The sequence below is a fragment of the Prionailurus viverrinus genome, chromosome A1 (assembly GCF_022837055.1).
Source record: "Prionailurus viverrinus isolate Anna chromosome A1, UM_Priviv_1.0, whole genome shotgun sequence".
Lineage (NCBI taxonomy): Eukaryota > Metazoa > Chordata > Mammalia > Carnivora > Felidae > Prionailurus > Prionailurus viverrinus.
In genome coordinates, this window is record NC_062561.1 from 117,560,906 (window position 1) to 117,579,668 (window position 18,763).

Below are 18,763 nucleotides of genomic sequence, written 5' to 3' on the forward strand. Positions count from 1 at the left end.
CCCTTTCCCCCAGGATTGGTTAGCCCCGGGCAGAATACAGTCAGAATTGGGACCATGATACATAATAAATACATTTCTTCCTTGAAACAGAGTTCATGTGCTTCCTGAAAATATAATCCTGTGTGCACTCCACTGTATGCTCCTGGGCATACATTTTATAGGGTAGAGCGAGGAGAGAAGAGCAGCAAGAACTGTTCCCTTAGGCTATAGTTTTCTTCAAATCCCACAGATGCAGAGAAGCAGCTAATGCAGGGTCAGGAAATGGATACTCATTACAGTTCCTTAGGTTATCATTGATCCACTTAACGTGTCACTAGAGCATACAGTCTGGCCCCTGAAAACTTCCTCATGAGCAACAACTTTTGAATAATGTCTTAGGAAAATAATACACTTTTATCCTTCTTTGTTTAAGAGTTTTGCATGGGACGAGAGAGTTTCCAAATTACCTTCTTTTCTAGTTTTGTCTACACACCATACTTTGTAGCTAAATTTTTAAGTGCCTTATCAGAAGGGAAATTCAGGTTTATACTGGGAAGACCCTAGTGTCTCAAAGGACCAAGGAAGGAGGGGGGAGGAGGAAGTCACAAGCTACCTGTAGTCTGAGAGCTCTGTGGCAAAGTAGAAGTGGAGGGTGAGAGTCTACGCTTCATTCTGGGGGAAAGATGTCTTGGATTGTTTGGAATTGCTTGGAGCTCCTCCCTCAGAGGTGTTTGGACAAGAAGGACCTACTTATAATCAGAAGTGAGGGCAGAGGAGAAGTAATGGCTTGTAATTACTTTAAGCTTTGCGGTTCCAGCAAGCGTTGCCTTAAGCCTCACTGATTCTAGTAAACTAGAAACGAGAGCCTGTCCCCAGCAATAGCAAGGGTCTTTAATGACAAGTGTTTTCAGAGAAACTCAGTCCAGATTCCGAAAGGACTTGAAAAGTTCATTTTCACAGAGGCAGTCAACTTTGAATTGAGAAGGTCATTGCCTAATCTGGAGAAACATATTCAGGTCAAGCACTGGCTACAGCCTTGGGGCCTCTAGGAAAGGGTCACTAGAGAGTTCATTGCCAAGAGACCTGGACTTGAGCATGTGGACTGGAGAAGAGCCTCTTCTGCCTCTGCACTTAGAGTTTATTATCCAGAGTCGAAAAAAAGAGAGGAAGCAGAGATCAATGTCATTCTACTGTCATCTCAAAGAGACCAAGAGTTTCCTCAGCAGTAGTCCTGCCTGGAATGGTCTACTGCCAGAGATGTGGGTAGGTGAAGAATGGGAAAAGGCAGTCCTGAGCATGGCAGTAACAAAAGAAATAAAGGAAAAAAGGAGTACCCTTGAAACTCATATAACACTGTATGTGAGCTATACTGGAATTAAAATAAAAACTTAATAAATCTTTTTAAAAAAGGATATTTGTGGGGCACCTGGGTGGCTCAGTTGGTTGAGCGTCTGACTTTGACTCAGGTCACAATATCACAGTTTGTGAGTTCGAGCCCTGCGTTGGGCTCTGTACTGACAGCTTAGAGCCTGGAACCTGCTTCTGTGTCTCCCTCTCTCTCTCTGCTCTTCCCCCACTCATTCTCTGTCTCTCTCTCATTCAAAAATAAATAAACATTAAAAAAAATTAAAAAACAAAAGGATATTTGTACCAGTATGGAAATAGGATATTGAGAGCTTTGTAGAAGTAATTCTCACAGGTGTAACTTTAGAAAGTTGGGGTACAAAAAGTAACTTTTAGGAACCAAATTTTTATCTATAAGCAAACAAGGATGATAAAAAGCTTATTGTTACTAGAGTGTGGCTCTTGACTGCTGAGTCCCAAACAGTGTACTGGGCCTCTAGATTACAGCTGCCAGTGAATGTAATAAACAACAAACAAACTTTAAAAATGAAGAAAGTCTGAACAAACAAGTTTGTTGTTAATGGTCCCAGAAAGTCTGGCAGTTTGTGCTTCCTTCCAACATTGGACCAATCCAGTGTCCAGAGTTGTTGCTCTGGGCAGTATCATGGGCCAAGCTGAGTAGCAAGATGACATTTCCCAAGTCTTCTCTTTTATGTTTTTTGACTCTGAACTACAGATACTATCTTACCCAAAAATGCATGTGTCACATCTCTGTTCTCATAATCATCTAAGGTGACTCAAAGGTCTGTAGCAAGGCTAGAAGCCTCAGTCTGTATGTATGATTTACATTAGATGCACACCAAGCTTCATGTCAGAGAGTTTTGGGCAGAAAAGAGTATTACCATGTATGTAAACAGCCCTGAGGTGGACACTTTTGAGCCTGTGAGATTGGTTCTGTGTTTGATGATGAGCCATGGAATACAGAAACCTATTAGCAAGGAAGTATGTGTGTTGATGAGAGGGTCTTTGTTGTTGAAGCTTCAAAGTCTTTAAATCCTGTTCTGTTGCTCCCTGTTGTTGTACAAATAGCCTTTTAGAACAAGAGAAAGGAAGGCTTAATAGTAGTTATTATTTAGTGAAACTGTGGTAAGTACTTTACATGCATTGCATACTTAAGCAAGAGAGAAACTGTTATTCCCATGTTTTAGATAATGAACTTGAGACTCATAGGAAATAGGTGAGTTCCATATATTCATACATTTAGTGTTTTTTTGCTCCCTATTATCCCAGTCAAGCAAGGTGTCTAGCACATAGTGGGGCTTAATATTTGTTGACTCATTAATGAATACAATGGCAAAGTCAATATTTGAACCTGTGTCTGTCTGCTGCTGAATGCTGTGCACTTAATTAACACACTACTGATTCTTTGTCCCATATGCCAGCTGAAGGGAATAGTTTGGTAAGTTGGAGAGGAATATTCATTGTCTGAGTTCTAGGCTGACTGTAGGGTCTGTATTAGTTTCTGATTACTATTATAACAAGTTACCACAAACTTCATGGCTTAAAGCAATGCAAATTTATTATCATACAGTTATGGAGGTCACAAGTTTTACTAGGCTAAAATCAAGGCGGATTCCTGTTACTATATAACAAGTATCCACTTTCCTTTAGTTTCCAATAGTATGTGCCTCATTCGCATTAGAGCTGTCACTAACAACACTTTTAATGTCCCTATTTGTACTAACATTCTGTTCATGACAATTTAGGTATTCCCTAAGATGATGATATGTTTTCTGTAACATGCTCCTCACTTCTTTCGGAGTCCTCTCTAGCAGAGTCTTAGTATCTACTTTTCTGCTAGCAGTCTGTTCAATGGAAGCTAGGCTTCTCAGAATTCTTCCAATCTCTGACCATTGCCCAATTCCAAAGCCACTTCAAGATTCTTAGTTATTTGTAACAGCAGAACCCCACTTTCAGATACCAAAATCTGTATTCATTTCCCAAGGCTGCTGTACCAAATTACCACATACTAGGTGGTTTAAGCCAATACAGTTTTATTATCTCATGGTTCTGGAAGTCAGAAGTCCAAAATGGGTTTCACTGCACTACAATCAAGATGTCAGCAGGGCTTCACTACTTCTGGAGGCTCTATGAGAGGATCTCTTCCCTTGCCTTTACCAGCTTTTAGAGGCTGCCTGCATTTCTGGGCTCCTGGCGCCTTCATCTTCAAAGCCAACAAAATAGCATCTGCAAATCTCTGTCTGACTCTTGACTTTCATCCCCCTCTCTTTGCCTTATAAGGACTCTTGTGATTACATTGGGCCTACCTGGATAATCCAGGATAATCTTGCTATCTTAGCATCCTCAGTTTAATCACATTTGCAAAGTCCCTCTTGTCATGTAACATATAACATATTCACTGGTTTCAGGAATTAGGATATAAGCATCTTTGGGGGACCATTATCTGCAGAGCTGGCTGTGTGCATCTGTGTGTTGTAAACTTCAGTAGAGGCAAAGGTAAAATAAGGTGCATCTTAGGACCGTGAAGAGGTTGTAGTCAGTGTTGACTAGACTTTAAACGCCTTTGAAAGCTATTATTAACTGTCAGAACTTTGGTGGAGACTAATTAATCACCTTCCTTTCTCCCTCCAAGTCTTAAATAATTAAGAATAGATGCAGGGAGCCAACTGAGGGACCAAAGTTCAGAATCAGACTTGTAATTGGTAAAGATGGTCTGGAGAATATGACAGGACATCCTCCTCCTACATACAAGGGAAGAAAATCAAGAATGGCAGACCTCTGCCTTTGTGAGGAGGGGGAACTGTCCTGGCTTGATTACCAAACAGAGCTAGAGCAGAGTGAAAAAGAGTTAGAGGAGAGGAATATCATGAAAAAACAGTGTCTGTTAGTGCTAATTTAACCTAATCAAAAACAATGATCCCTTTGAAAAATGACTTATGATAATCTCCCCAATTAGACAAGCAACTTTTCTTTCCTGGGAAGAGTAAGTATGGAAATGGAGCCAAAGGTGAGAGCCCCCTTCCTAACCCATTCCCCGAGGATGGAAGTATTGGTTGCTGGGTGTCTCTTTTCTGTGGGCAGAGGTGGAAATGTGGAGACAGAAGGTAGATGGTACATTGCTATATTAAAGACTAAGATATATTGTTCTGTCCCGGGCTTAAGAGTATTTTCCCAAGAATTAGAAAGCAGTCAGGAGAAGACAGAACTCCTTGGATCACCACAATCTGGAAAGAGTCAATTAAATGACATGATAGCCAGTGGAAAAGTCACTGTCCCCAGGGTGATGTCAGGAGATAGGGACAATGCATATTGCCTGCTCTGTGTATGCATCTAGAATCTGTGTCTAGGTGAAAGCAGATTAAAACATATATCCGGGACTGCCTTGAGGAAGAAAGTAGAACCTGATTGGTGTGTATGTGTGTGTTGGGGGTTGTGGGCAGTGTGGGGGAGGAGATACTTCAGACAGCATTCACTTGCTTTTCCTGAATGTGATGTCCTACCTGCGGCAGGGGCAGCGGTCACAGTGGTTGCAGGCCAAATCTATGGATACAAAGAATGCAGGATTTGTTTTTTTTTTAGGAGCATTTTGCGTAACAGACCTATTCTCATACTTGCTACCTCCTTGAGATCCTAACAGGCTAGGCACCTCCAAAGTCTAGAGCCTCTCAGCACCCTCAGCAGCTCTCACCAGAGACCAGATCACCTCCCATGACTCTGACAGTGAATAGGCATTTGACCCATGGCAGAACCTTCTTGGAGGCCAACATCCCCTATAGGCTCCTTGTGTCACCAAGATGTTAATCCAACTGTTGTCCCTGCAGTCTGCAGTCAGCGGGGTTGTGTTTAGTCAACCAGAAGTGCCACATAAGTTTCCCCCTATTAAACCAAGTATAAATTGATTCTAAATATTTGCTTTGGGGAAATTTCTTTGGGAAGAATGAGCTGTCTCTAAATCTAGGGATTTAGAGATATACATTAGCTTCTTTTGTCTTTTCACTCAGGGTTGCAACCCTGCGTTCTAACCCTTTAAATGGGGGTAATTTGAAGAGCACTAGGAAGATGCTCACAAAACCCACCTCACAGGCAGGTTCCTAGAATTCCACCATCAACCACCACCACCAGCACTCTCATTTAAAATCCTTATTCATTCGGGGCATCTGGGTGACTCAGTAGGTTAAGCGTCTGACCCTTGGTTTCCGTTCAGGTCATGATCTCACAGTTCATGAGTTTGAGCCCCACGTTGGACTCTGTGCTGACAGCATGGGGCTTACTTGGGATTTTGTTTCCCTCTCTCTTTTCCCCTCCCCTGCTTACTCTCTCTCTCTGTCTCTATCAAAAATAAATAAATTAAAAAAGTAAACTGTTAAAAAAATCTTCTAAAAAAAAAGAAAAAGACTAAAATCCTTATTCATTAAATCTCTCTCTCTCTCTCTCTCTCTCTCTCTCTCTCTCTCACACACACACACACACACACACACAAGTGAAGTATTGGAGTATTTTATCCAAGGGTAGGCTTTAATATAGAATTTGTTTGGAACCTTTTATATAGTCATTAAACAAACATTAAGCACCCACTTAAAGTCAGTCTCTAGTCCAGGTGATGCCAGAATAATATTAACACAGTCCTGTCCTCGGAATTTAGTGGGGGAAGATAGAAATGTAAGGAAATAAGATGGAAATATTACAGTGTCCTGTGATAAGGACCATAATAGCACCATGCACAGGTAGGGCCAATGAAGGGGAAGGAAGCTGGGACAAACCACCAGAGCATGTCAGTCTAGAGTGGTATCTAGAGTCATCTATCTATATTGTAATCAGTACAAACTCCATGTAAATGTGGTAAGCTGGCCCCCCCTTCCTGAGAGGGCACAGACCCTCACTCAGTAACCATGAATACTGAATGTTGTGGGAGCCCAGAACATCGAATTGGGGACCATCTCAGAGATTGTGACATTTAATACTGGGTATTGAAGGCTGGTATGTAGGATGTTGGGAGAGAATTCTGGACAATGTAAAAAACACCAAAAATCAGAAGTCCATAATCTTGGTGAATAGAATAAGTACACTTGATGGATGGAAGGGATAGAAAACTGTTGGGAAATGAGATCCGAAAGACAGGAGTTAGATTTTGTAGAGCCTTCAAAATCCTGCTAAAGAACTTGAAGTTTCCTTTGTTGGCAGTGGTGAGCCACAAGGTTGGTTTGTTGGTTGGTTGGTTTTTAAGAAAGGAGGCTCTAGGGGTGCCTGGGTGGCTCAGTTGGCTAAGTGTCTGACTCTTGATTTTGGCTCAGGTCATGATCTCACTGTTCCTGAGTTTGAGCCCCGTGTTGGGCTCTGCAATGATGGTGCAGAGCCTGCTTGGAATTCCCTCTCTCTCCCTCTCTCTGCCCCTCCCCCACTCTCACTGTCTCTTTCTCTCTGTCTTTCAAAAACGAAAAAATAAAAAAAAAATGTAAAGAAAGAAAGGAGGCTCTGTTGAACCCCCTTACCTCTGCTGAATCTTCAAAAATAATCCTATATCAAGACAAGCTCATGATCTATTAACTTTACTGGTTTTTTCTACTTAAACCAAGAATTGGAAACTTTGAAAATTGCATATAGTTAACATACAGTGTTATATTAGTTTCAGGTGTATATATAATTCAGCAATCTATATATTATTCAGCATCATGATAAGTGTACTCTTAATCCCCATCACGTATTTATCCCATCCCCCTACCTACCTCCCCTCTGGTAACCATCAGTTTGTTCTCTATTTTTAAGAGTCTGTTTTTTGCTTTGTTTCTTTTTCTTTCTTCGTTTGTTTTGTTTCTTAAATTCCACATATGAGTGGAAGCATGTTATTACTCTTTCTTTGACAGTCTTCTTTTTTTTAATGTGTATTTATTTTTGAGACAGAGACAGAGCATGAACGGGGGAGGATCAGAGAGAGAGGGAGACCCAGAATCTGAAGCAGGCTCCAGGCTCTGAGCTGTCAGCACAGAGCCTGATGCAGCGCTCGAACTCACGGGCTGCGAGATCATGACCTGAGCTGAAGTCAGATACTTAACCGACTAAGCCACCCAGGCACCCCATAACTGTCTTATTTCATGTAGCATTATGCCTTCTAGATCCATCCATGTTGTTGCACGTGGCAAGATGTCATTCTTTTTTTATGACTGGGTAATATTCCATTGTAGATATATACCACATATTCTTTTATCTTATTTTTTTACATCTTCTTTATCCGTTCATCTATCACTGGATACTTGGGCTGCTTCCATAATTTGGCTACTATAAATCACACTGCAGTAAACATAGGGACACATATGTCTTTTTGAATTAGTGTTTTGTATTATTTGGGTAAATACCCAGTGGTAGAATTATTGGATCAAATTGTAATTCTATTTTTAATTTTTTGAGGAACCTCCATACTGTTTTCCATGGTGGCTGCACCAGTTTGCATTCCTACCAACAGTGCACAAGGGTTCCTTTTTCTCATATCCTTGTCCACACTTGTTATTTCTTGTTGTTTTTGATTTTAGCTGTTCTGACAGATATGAAATGATATCTCATTATGGTTTGATTTGCATTTCCCTGATGATGAGTGATGGTGAGCATCTTTTCATGTGTCTGTTGGCCATCTGGATGTCTTCTTTGGAGAAATGTCTGTTCATGTCTTCTGCCCATTTTTTAATTGCATTATTTGTTTTGGGGGGGTGTTGAGTTGTATAAATTCTTTATATATTTTGGATACTAACCCTCTATCAGATGTCATTTGCAAATATCTTCTTCCATACAGTAGGTTGCCTTTTAGTTTTGTTAGTTGTTTCCTTTGCTGTGCAGAAGTTTTTTATTTTGATGTAGTCCCAATAGTTTATTTTTGCTTTTGTTCCCCTTGTCTCAGAAGACAGATCTAGAAAAATGTTGCTATGGCTGATGTCTGAAAAATTACTACCTGTGCTCTCTTCTAGAATTTTTATGGCTTCAGGTCTCCATTTAGTTTCTTAATCCATTTTGAGTTTTTTTTTTTTAACGTTTATTTATTTTTGAGACAGAGAGAGACAGAGCATGAACGGGGAGGGGCAGAGAGAGAGGGAGACACAGAATCGGAAGCAGGCTCCAGGCTCTGAGCCATCAGCCCAGAGCCCGACACGGGGCTCGAACTACGGACCGCGAGATCGTGACCTGAGCTGAAGTCGGACGCTTAACCGACTGAGCCACCCAGGCGCCCCATTTTGAGTTTATTTTTATATGCGGTGTAAGAAAGTGGTCCAGTTTCATTCTTTTGCATGTTCCTTTCAGGTTTTTCCAACATCGTTGGAAAGGAGCTGGTCTTTTTCCCCATTGCATATTCTTGCCTCTTTTGTCAAAGATTAATTAACCATATAATCGTGGGTTTATTTCTGGGCTCTCTGTTTTGTTCCATTGATCTGTGTGTCTCTTTTTGTGTCAGTACCATACTGTTTTGATTACTGCATCTTTGTGTAGTATATCTTAAAATCTGGGATGGTGGTACCTCCAGTTTTGTTCTTTTTTTTTTTTTTTTCAAGATTGCTTTGACTATTTGGGGTCTTTTGTGGTTCCATACAAATTTAGGAATACTTGTTCTAGTTCTGTGAAGAATACTGCTGGTATTTTGATAGGGATTGCATTAAATCTGTAGATTGCTTTGGGTATTATGGACATTTTAACAATATTTGTTCTTCTAGTCCATGAGCATGTAATATCTTACTACTGGCCTTGGAAATGTTCTTAGCTAATTCTGGTGGACTTGATCTAATCTTATCTGAGAAAATGTGGAGAGTGAAGGCCATGTTTGTTTAAATTTTGCATTGGTTTGCTTCTTAAGGGAGGCAGCATAGCATTGCACAGTGCCTTGGGTCCCTATTGTACCACTCAGTCATTGTGTCTCAGATTTATTAGTGTGCAAAAGAGGAAAGACTGTTGGCTGCTATAAGGATGAAATGAGAGTACATGCAGAATGCTTAGTGTAGTGCTTAACTCATGGTAAGCATTCAAAAATATAATCATTTACTCAATTTAATATTCCTGGCACTTAGCACAATGCCCGGCACACAGTAAATAGGATTCAAATTGGTTTTGTTAAGGGACACCTGGGGGGCTCAGTTGGTTGAGCATCCGACTCTTGATTTCAGCTCAGGGCTCAGGTTATGACCTCATGGTCATGGGATGGACCTCTCTCTCTCTCTCTCTCTCTCTCTCTCTCTCTCTGCCCCTCCCCTGTGCATGCTTTCTCACTCTCTCTTTCAAAATAAATAAATAAACATTAAAAAGAAATGGTTTTGCTAAATTAAATGAAATGGTATAGAATAGAAGTGCAAAGTGGGGGGATAGTGGTGGTGGAGTGGGTTTTCCCCCAATGACACTCATTCTCTTGCCCTCCTTCTACTGCAGTGTTCTGACGGCACCTCCATTTTATACCCTCGGTGCAGGGAGATCACTGCTTGTCTAGAAATGGTTGCTCAAGGCTGAGAAGTGACACAGCAACACAGAGCCTGGGATTGCTGCCAAATTTTAAGAAGCACAGATTGCGACAAAGTGAGGGGGAAGGGTAGCGACGAAAAGTTTGAAAACCCAACCAACCCGGAAGCAGTTTTACTATTGGGTGAAATGATTATCTCTCACAGGTGGACAGGCAGCGTGGAAACTCTAGAAAGAGTCCCTGTCAAGCTGTGGTGCTGAAGCGGGGACCCAGCACTGGGCTTTTGGGTCCAGACAAGGCTGCTTCATGGGGCCTTGCACTTAGAAGGGCCTCTTGGTTTAATATTATGCTGTTGCCATCTCAAAGTACTTAATAATTTTTTATGGGCCCTGCAAATCATGTAGCTGGTCCTGGGTCCAGACTATCTGGGACAGTGATGTTTTGTCTCAGCTAGTTTTTGAATTTACAGCTGATTAAGTAGTGGCTGGGCTAGTCATCTTTTTAATCTCTCTCTCTCTTTTTCTCTCTCTCTCTGATTTAACTGTAAAAGAACAAAGGTTATGACAAATTAAATCTGTACAAAAGCAAAATAAAATGATTAGTACCTTACCTCTATCTCCGGTCACACTCCCACGAAGTAACCACTACCAATAGTTTAGTGTGTATCCCCCAGATTTTTTATAAATATAAAGTTCAAAGTACTGTATTATAAAATAACATGTAATTATATTGTTGATATGGATATGAAACAATACAACATCATTTGCATGAAAATATTCAAGTGTCCCTGAATCCCACTCCCCTTCAGTGAGGCAACCACTGTTAACAGTTTTGTGTATATCTTCCAAATATTTTTTGAGGTTAATAGACTTTATTTTTTATAGCAGCTTTAGGTTCACGGTAAAACTGAGCAGAAGGTACAGAGGAGTTCCTATGTAGCCCTGTCCCCACACCCGCACAGCCTTACCCACTATTGAGATCCAGCACCAGAGTGGTCCATTTGTTACAATCGACGAACCTACATTGACATGCACTATTGCCCAAAGTCCATAGTTTACTCTAGTCTTCCAAATATTTTTCAAAATAATTTTTTTTTTTATTTGAGAGAGAGAGGGAGAGAGCATACACACATGAGTGGGGAAGGGGCAGAGAGAGAGAATCTTAAGCAGGCTCCATGCTCAGAGCCAAGCCTGAATCAGGGCTCATTCCCATCACCCCAGGATCACCACCTGAGCCAAAATCAAAAGTCGGATGCTCAACTGACTGAGCCACCCAGGTACCCCCAAAATAACTTTTAATCACATAATTGATACATGAATTTTTTTAAAGATTTTATTTTTAAGTAATCTCTACACCCAACGTGGGGCTCAAACTCACAACTCTGAGATCAAGAGTCGCATGCTCTACCATTTGAGCCAGCCAGGCACCCCTGAATGTTTTTGGCTTAATAAAAAAGAAGTAGGTTTTCAAAAAGCAAAATGAGATGTTATATGTATTAGTATACAGCTTTTTTTTTAAATAAACATCTTTCCAAATCAGTATATATAGACTCACCTCATTTTTCTTTAATAAGGACATATTGTGCCATATGCCCATATTATTATTTATTTATCCAGCTTCCTGTTGGTATCTATGTTTTTTAAACCATGCAGTGGATATTCTTATACATAAATCTTATGTATCTTATGTTTCCAGAAGTGGGATTACTGGGTTATAGGGTATGAACATACCAAATCGGCATGCTCTTATCTAGGGTTGGACTGCGTTTGTTACACACTTCCCTCTGACCCCACCCCTAGCCAGTACTATGTATCACTTAAATTAGCCATCCCACCAAGGGACTTAGCCCTCAGGCTTGAGAATTCCTGGAGTGGAGATAATGAGAGAATTTATTTGTGAATTTTAATAGTAATAGCTTACCTGTATTGAGCACTTAAACCATGTTTTAAGTACTTAAGCCAGGTACTGTTCTAAGCACTTTACATGTATTATCTATCTCTTACTGTGTATAACCACCCCCAGAGAAGAGTCTTTTTTAAATGTTTATTTTTATTTTTGAGCAAGAGACAGAGTGTGAGCGGGGTAGGGGCAGATAGAGAGGGAGACACAGAATCTGAAGCAGGCTCCAGGCTCTGAGCTGTCAGCACAGAACTGGACTGAACCCACGAACTGTGAGATCATGACCTGAGCCAAAGTGGGACGCTTAATTGACTGAGCTACCCAGACGCCCCTGTTATTATCCCCATTTTAATGCTTAGGAAACTGAGGCACCTAGGGTTAGGAAAGGTCACATATCTATCTAGTTAATTGGGGGGAACAAGATCTGAAACAGGGCTCATTGACTTCTGAGCTAGTGCTCTTAACCTCTGCACACACTGTCTCTGGAGAGTTTAATGCCATCTTTATGCCATAGTTTCTCTATCTTGTTTATTCCTTATGTAACTGGGTCACAGAGGTGCAAGAGCACGTGGCTCCGGGGCATCCAGGACAGACAGGTTCAGTTGCTTGCCACTGACAGAATCCAAAGGCAGGGAGAGGAGTGGTGGTGAAACAAGACAGGAATTTAGTTCAGTGAGGCTGACACCAGGAAGACAGCAGAGCAGTGTCTCGAAGACTGCCTCCAGAGTGCTGACAAGACTTCCAGGTTTATATAGGGAAAATGTGGGGCAAAGGTGGGTGGGTACAAGTGCTGGGTAGTAAAGGTTGGGTCGATCACTGTCTTGGGGTCAATCATGCAGAATCTTGCTGGAGTCAGGGCAGTAGTAGTTAATGCTTGAGGGGCAGTTTCACTTCCTGTCCTGGAAGGCTTTGCCTGCTGGGAAAGATATGCTGGAAAGAAGAACTCAATCAGTTAGAAAGTACAGACTGAGGTCACAGTGGAGGTAGTTGAAATCCCTTTTCACTTAAAACAATATTGTATTTATTCATTTATTTGTCTTTTTCTTCACTTTAACTCTTGGAGGGCAGGGTACCTGCCCTAATATTATTCATATCTCTGTCCCTAATTCCTAGAACAATGTCTAGTTTATTGTACATAATAAATAAATTTAGTTGCCTCTTGGAGGTGGCTACTATATCCATGTTACCTGTGAAAAAACCACAAGTCTGCTTCACCCAAGTAATGTAGTAGAAAATAGTAGAACGCAGAATGCCAGAGCTGCGATTTGAACCTGTCTTTTTAAAAAAAAGTTTTTTAGGGGCACCTGGGTGGCTCAGTCGGTTGAGCATCTGACTTTGGCTCAGGTCATGATCTGATGCTCGTGGGTTCGAGCTCCATGTTGGGCTCTGCGCTGATAGCTCAGAGCCTGGAGCCTGCTTCAGATTCTGTCTCCCTCTCTCTCCGCCCCTCTCCCACTCTGTCTCTCTCTCTCTCTCTTAAAATAAACATAATAATAAAAAAAAGTTAATGTTTATTTATTTTTGAGGGAGAGAGAGAGAGACAGAGCATGAGTGGGGGAGTGGCAGAGAGAGAGGAGACAGAATCCGAATCAGTCTCCAGATTCTGAGCTGTCAGCACCGAGCCCGACATGGGGCCCAAACTCCTCTGCCATGAGATCATGACCTGAGCTGCAGTCGGACGCTTAACCGACTGAGCTACCCAGGCACTCCCTCAAGTCTTTTCCAACTTCATCCATAGTGGGGTCCCACCGTGACTAAGGTGCATCCTTCCTGCCTGCTTCAGAGGGCTCTAGAGAATGGCTCCCTACCTAGCAACCAGTCCTAGGGTGGAAAACTTCACAGCTAGACTTCTTTAATGATCCCTGGGAGTGGCAGAGCCAGATGGGAGGAGGGCCCCTGGAAAGGAGAGTTCCTGGAAGTACTGCATCCAGAAATAAATTGTTGGGGGGTAGGGTGGGCAGGGAGTCAGGTTCCTCAGAGGAACACTACATTGTAATAATACCAATCCTCTATTTCGGTTTCTGCGTGCCAAGCATTGTTCTATGTGATTTACGAGCACTATGTCCTTTTAATGCTCACAGTTCCATTAGATGGATATTGTTATCTGTTTTACATATGAAAGAATGCAGGCTGAGAGGCCAAGTGACTTGCTCTAGGTTACACAACAAATAGGTGATAAAGCTGAGATTGCAGCTCAAATGTTTGTGTCCCCCAAACCTTCATTTTCAGCATTTTGCTAGCCCTAGGTTATAACAGCTTGGCTGAGGCTGGGGGCATTGTAAGAAGGCTCTAAGGGGAAATTGCCCTCCCTGGACTCCAGCAACCAGGAATAAGGTACAGAAAACCATGCAGCTTGAGCCCTGCTAGGTTAGGGGGTCATGGAAAGAAATATTATTGATTTTTTTGGTTTTTTTTTTGGCTTACTGCGGAGAGCTTGGAAGATTTGAAACCAGCCATTCCAGTTTCTGAATCTGTGTTCACAGCACATGATGTCTTTATACTCTTAACCTAGAAATGGTAGAGTTATTTTGGGCACAAAGCAAGAGCTGTGGCTTTAAAAATATGCCACTGTATTTATCTCTTCCGCTCCAAAATTACTGAAAATTAGCCCAGCTGTGGCCTGAGGCAACAAATAGCCACAAAATCTCCTTCCAGATCACGCAGCCACTGCCCCCCTCAACCCCCCAAGCAGGCGGTTCACCCAGGAGTGGCACTCTGTGGGGAGTGGATTCAGACCAGCCTGCCTGGCTTCATACTCACATTATCCCCTCCCGGCCACTCTAGGGGTCAGACTGCTAGGCCTGTGAGTGAGCTCAACTCTGTCTCCTCCCTTATCCCCAAGGCTTCACAGAAATAAAATAATAATAACAAATCAATTACTGAGCTGGGGAGTCCGAGCCAAAAGAATTTTTCAGTTTTATTACCAAATCCCTGTGTGATTCAGGGCAAAAGACCTTGCTGTAATTAAGCCTTCAGTTCCTTACCTATAGAATGGAAATTTTTTTTTTTTTTTTTCAAAGTAGGCTCCCTGTCCAGCATGGGGCCCAATGTGGGGCTTGAACCCACAACCCTGAGATCAAGACCTGAGCTGAGATCAAGAGTTAGACGCCCCACTGAGCCACCCAGGCACCCTGGAAATCCTTTTTTATAACAATTATTTTTTTATAATTATTACTTATTATAGGGAATATATGTGTGTGTCTGTATATATATATACATATAAATGCAAATGCAAAATGCTTCATAAAATGCTTGACCTTTAATAAGCAATTTATCAGTATTCCCTAAGTGACTGAATCTTCTGCTCCTCTGATCTTACTAACAAGTAAAATGTAATGAGTTTTTACTTTGTGTCATGCACTGTTTTATATTCCATAAGGATAATTACATTTAATCCTGCAAAAACCCTATGAAGTGCTATTATCTCCTTTACACATGAAAACTGAGATACTAAATGATTTGCTAGACATCACATAATATATACGCTGTAGCCATATTTAAACCTACTATTCTGATTATAGAGCCTAAGGTCCTAACAGAGAACACGCAGTGTATTTTTACATTGTCTTGTTTCCTCGGAAAATTCTTTCCACTGACTTTTGAAGGCCTAGGAAGTAGTGGAGAAATGGTGGAAATGCTAGCCCAGGTGGTTGGAGCTTTATCCCCCTCTCTCTGATCCTGAACAGGATTTGGGTTGCAGACTGCGGTTCTCCTGTGTTTTGTGGGCTGTAATTACTCCGATTAACATTGCCCAATTCATAAAGGCTGAGTGAGCGAGAGGAGGCGGAGCTTGTTCGGGCAGCCCACAGCCCCACAGATGGTAGGATGGGGGTGGGGTAGAGCTAGGGATGCTTTACAGCCAGGTCTTTCAGCAGGTTTGATGGCGGATGGTTTTTGCCTTTTGGTCAGACTGAGCGTGTATGATTCTACAATCTGCTAGGTTCTGCTAAAACACACACACACACACACACACACACACACACACACACACACGAGAGACAGATGAAATGGTTGCTTAAGACGGTGCAAACAAAATCGGAGCTGCTTGAGGCTGTAGTGGCAGGGTCCGGTGGGGAGAGGAGTCAAGGAAGGGGGAGAAGTGGGGTGTCCCTGCACAGAAAGCCTGCATGTTCACCTGCAAACCCAGAATCTGCAGAACCTTCTGTGCTGTGACTTTTCCCTGGGCAGCCAGAAGTAGCAGCGGCAGCCCCAGCCAGAGAATGAGCAATCCAGGGGAGCTGTCTGGCTGGGCCGGAAATGGCTGTAATCATTTAATAGCTTTTGCTGGCTGCACTGACCTAGCGGAGTGGGCGGTAGGCAGGCTCCAGAGTGGTGTCTGGAAAGATAGCCCAGGCTTTAATCAAAATGATGGGTTTTCTGGAGGCTCTTTATTAACCTTAGGACTAAATCCCAAAGATGGCAACAAAGGGATGAATGGGGTGGTAAGGGGAGGGCTGAAACCTGCAGAATGGGCTGTGATTTTCCTGAGCTTGTCACTGCTGCATCCATGCCCCGCCCCCAGCCTCTGTTCTTCTTTCAGCTGATTCTAGCTTAGGGGTTCCTGCCTGCCTGCATCTCTGTCTCTCAAATGGTGGCAAAACAAATCTACCAAAGTAATCGCTACATTTGTATAATGCTTCAGGGTTTTCAAAGGGCCTTCAGGTACAGCTCAGCATGTGGTGGAGTTAAGACTGCCTAGGTTCCATCTGGTCCTAGGCTCTTCCACTAAGTAACTGGGAGATCATTGATCCTTAGTCTCTTCTTTTATAAAACAGACATACCTGTAAAACAGACATGGATATTGGCAATATTTACTTCGTCTGGTTCTTGTGAGGAGCAGAAATTATATTGCACACAGGTCTGCTTAGCCTGTGCCATGCACATAGGAAGAGTACAGAAAATGTTAAATACATCCAGAATCCTGTGGTGTAGACAGCAAGGTGATCATCTCCATTTTATGGATGAGAAAACTGTTTCAGAAATACTTATGCAAATTGCCCAGGACTTTGTATTATGAATGATAGAGGTCAGGGCAAGCTCTCAAGTTCAGAAGAGCAAAACGCAAGGTGAACAGAGGAAAAGAGAATTTTACCCCCCCTACCCCCACCCCCACCCCAGCATACTCCAGCCTGTGACCCTCCAAGAGCTTTCCTCAAAGTACTATCCTTGGTCAAAATGACTTGGTGTTATTCTGTTGGGGAAAATTAATGTAAATCAGAAAAATCTCTTCTGGCCTCAGCTGACTGCCCAGAGCGCTTCAGAATAGGGTTGGGGGTGAGTTCACAAGGCTGGCATTTGCTGCACTCTGTTCAGGACCTTCCCCACTATGTGCTTTGGCAAACCCACTCATTCCCAGTCCCCGAGGCCAAACTCTGGCCACAGTTCCTTTATAAAACAGTAAAGTTGGATGTTGCCAAAAAAGACCCTGGGCAGTGCCTAAGAGAAGTGTCTAAGGTGGCTTTACAGGATTAAATGAAGTGGCTAGCTACCTTCAGAGGACAGGGGTTTTGTTGTTGCTGTTGTTGTTTTTTGTTTTTGTTTTTGGTGCAAAAAGGTGATTTCATTAAAGTATGGGGACAGGACCTGTGGGCAGAAAAAGCTGCCAGCAGTTTTTTGTGGTTTTTTTTAAGTTTATTTATTTATTTTGAGAGAGAGAGAAAAAGTGTGAGTGGGGGAGGGGCAAAGAGAGAGAATCCCAGGCAGGTTCTGCGCTATCAGTACAGAACCCAAAGCCCAATTCCGGGCTTGAACTCACAAACCATTAGATCCTGTGGTGTAGACAGGAAGGTGATCATCGTGACTTGATCTGAAGTCAAATGCTTAACCAACTGAGCCACCCAGTTACCCCAGCGGGCAGCTTTTTAAGTTGGAGATCTTTATGCATTTTAAAAAATATATATGTTGTTCTGACTTTTAAATGTATTCCTACATGTGGTGGAGAAATCAGCCAATACCAAAAAAAGGGGAGGAGGCAAAACCATTTACTGTAATTATGATTATATTCTATTAAAGCTTTTATTTATTTATTTTTTAAATGTTTATTTATTTTTGAGAGAGAGACAGACAGAGCGTTAGTGGTGGAGGGGCAGAGAGAGAGGGAGACACAGAATCCAAAGCAGGCTCAGGCCCTGAGCTGTCAGTACAGAGCCTACTGTGGGGCTTGAACTCACCAACTGTGAGATCATGACCTGAGCTGAAGTCAGATGTTTAACCGACTGAACCACCCAGGTGCCCCTCTATTAAAGCTTTTAAATCCCATTGGCTTGTAATCTGAATGTCAGGGAAGGACTCTGCCTAAGGATCCAGACCCCCACCTGCTTGGTATATACCTGAAATCCCCTTTCTAGGCTCTGATAGAGTCTTAAAGTTTATTTATTTTTTATTTATTTTGAGAGTGAGAGATGCTGGGGGTTGGGGGATGGGCAGAGAGAATCCCAAGCAGGCTTCACACTGTCAGTGCAGAGCCCGATGCTGTGCTTGAACTCACCAACTGTGAGATCATGACCTGAGCCAAAATCGGGAGTCGGAAACTTGACTGAGCCACCCAGGTGCCCCTCCCCCCCATAGAGTCTTGACTTCTTGTCAGTCTTGGCCTTGCCAGTGAGCTAGGTTCCCTAGGACCAGAGGGGAGGGACTTGTGGGAAGTCACAGGAGGGGAAAAGGAAAAGAGGAAACATTCCCTGGATTGACTATTTGCTGGTACTGGCCCTGGTGTCTCTTCCTTTCTCATCTTCTTTAAAGGGGAGTATTTCCTTGATCCTGCCCCCAAAGTCAGAGCATTTTATAGGTGAATATGGCCAAGGGGCTTTAGTGCTCTTGGTCAAGAAGGACTCAAGATTAGGAGGTCAGTAAGTGTTGTTCGTCAGATTCTGAAGCTCTTATTTCACCTGAATGAGCCCTCAGAGATGTTTGCTTACACATGAACCAGAACAGGTTAGTCACAATCGTCTGTAAGGGACTCTAGAAACCAGATTTCCTTCTGCTCTGCAGAAGCTGGATATGAGGAAGATGCACTGGAATGGATCTCTGATCGCCTCTTGGAGTTAAGGCTGAGTCAGACCAACCAAGACTCCCCACAAAGGCCGAGAAGCTCAG

At 42.5% G+C, this 18,763-nt stretch overlaps 1 protein-coding gene across 8 annotated transcripts in view; it reads left to right on the forward strand.

Moving 5' to 3' along the window:
* LOC125172886 (protocadherin alpha-C2) overlaps nt 1-18,763 on the forward strand; it is a 174,953-nt gene that overhangs the window by 147,184 nt on the left and 9,006 nt on the right. The window contains exon 4 of one of the 8 annotated variants that reach the window (XM_047871547.1): nt 9,742-11,112. The exons of the other annotated variants lie outside the window; for them this stretch is intronic. Coding sequence (XP_047727503.1) covers nt 9,742-9,749 — 8 coding nt within the window. The 3' untranslated portion in view covers nt 9,750-11,112. Of the gene's footprint in view, nt 1-9,741; nt 11,113-18,763 lie in introns of those variants that run through there. 8 annotated transcript variants of the gene reach the window in all.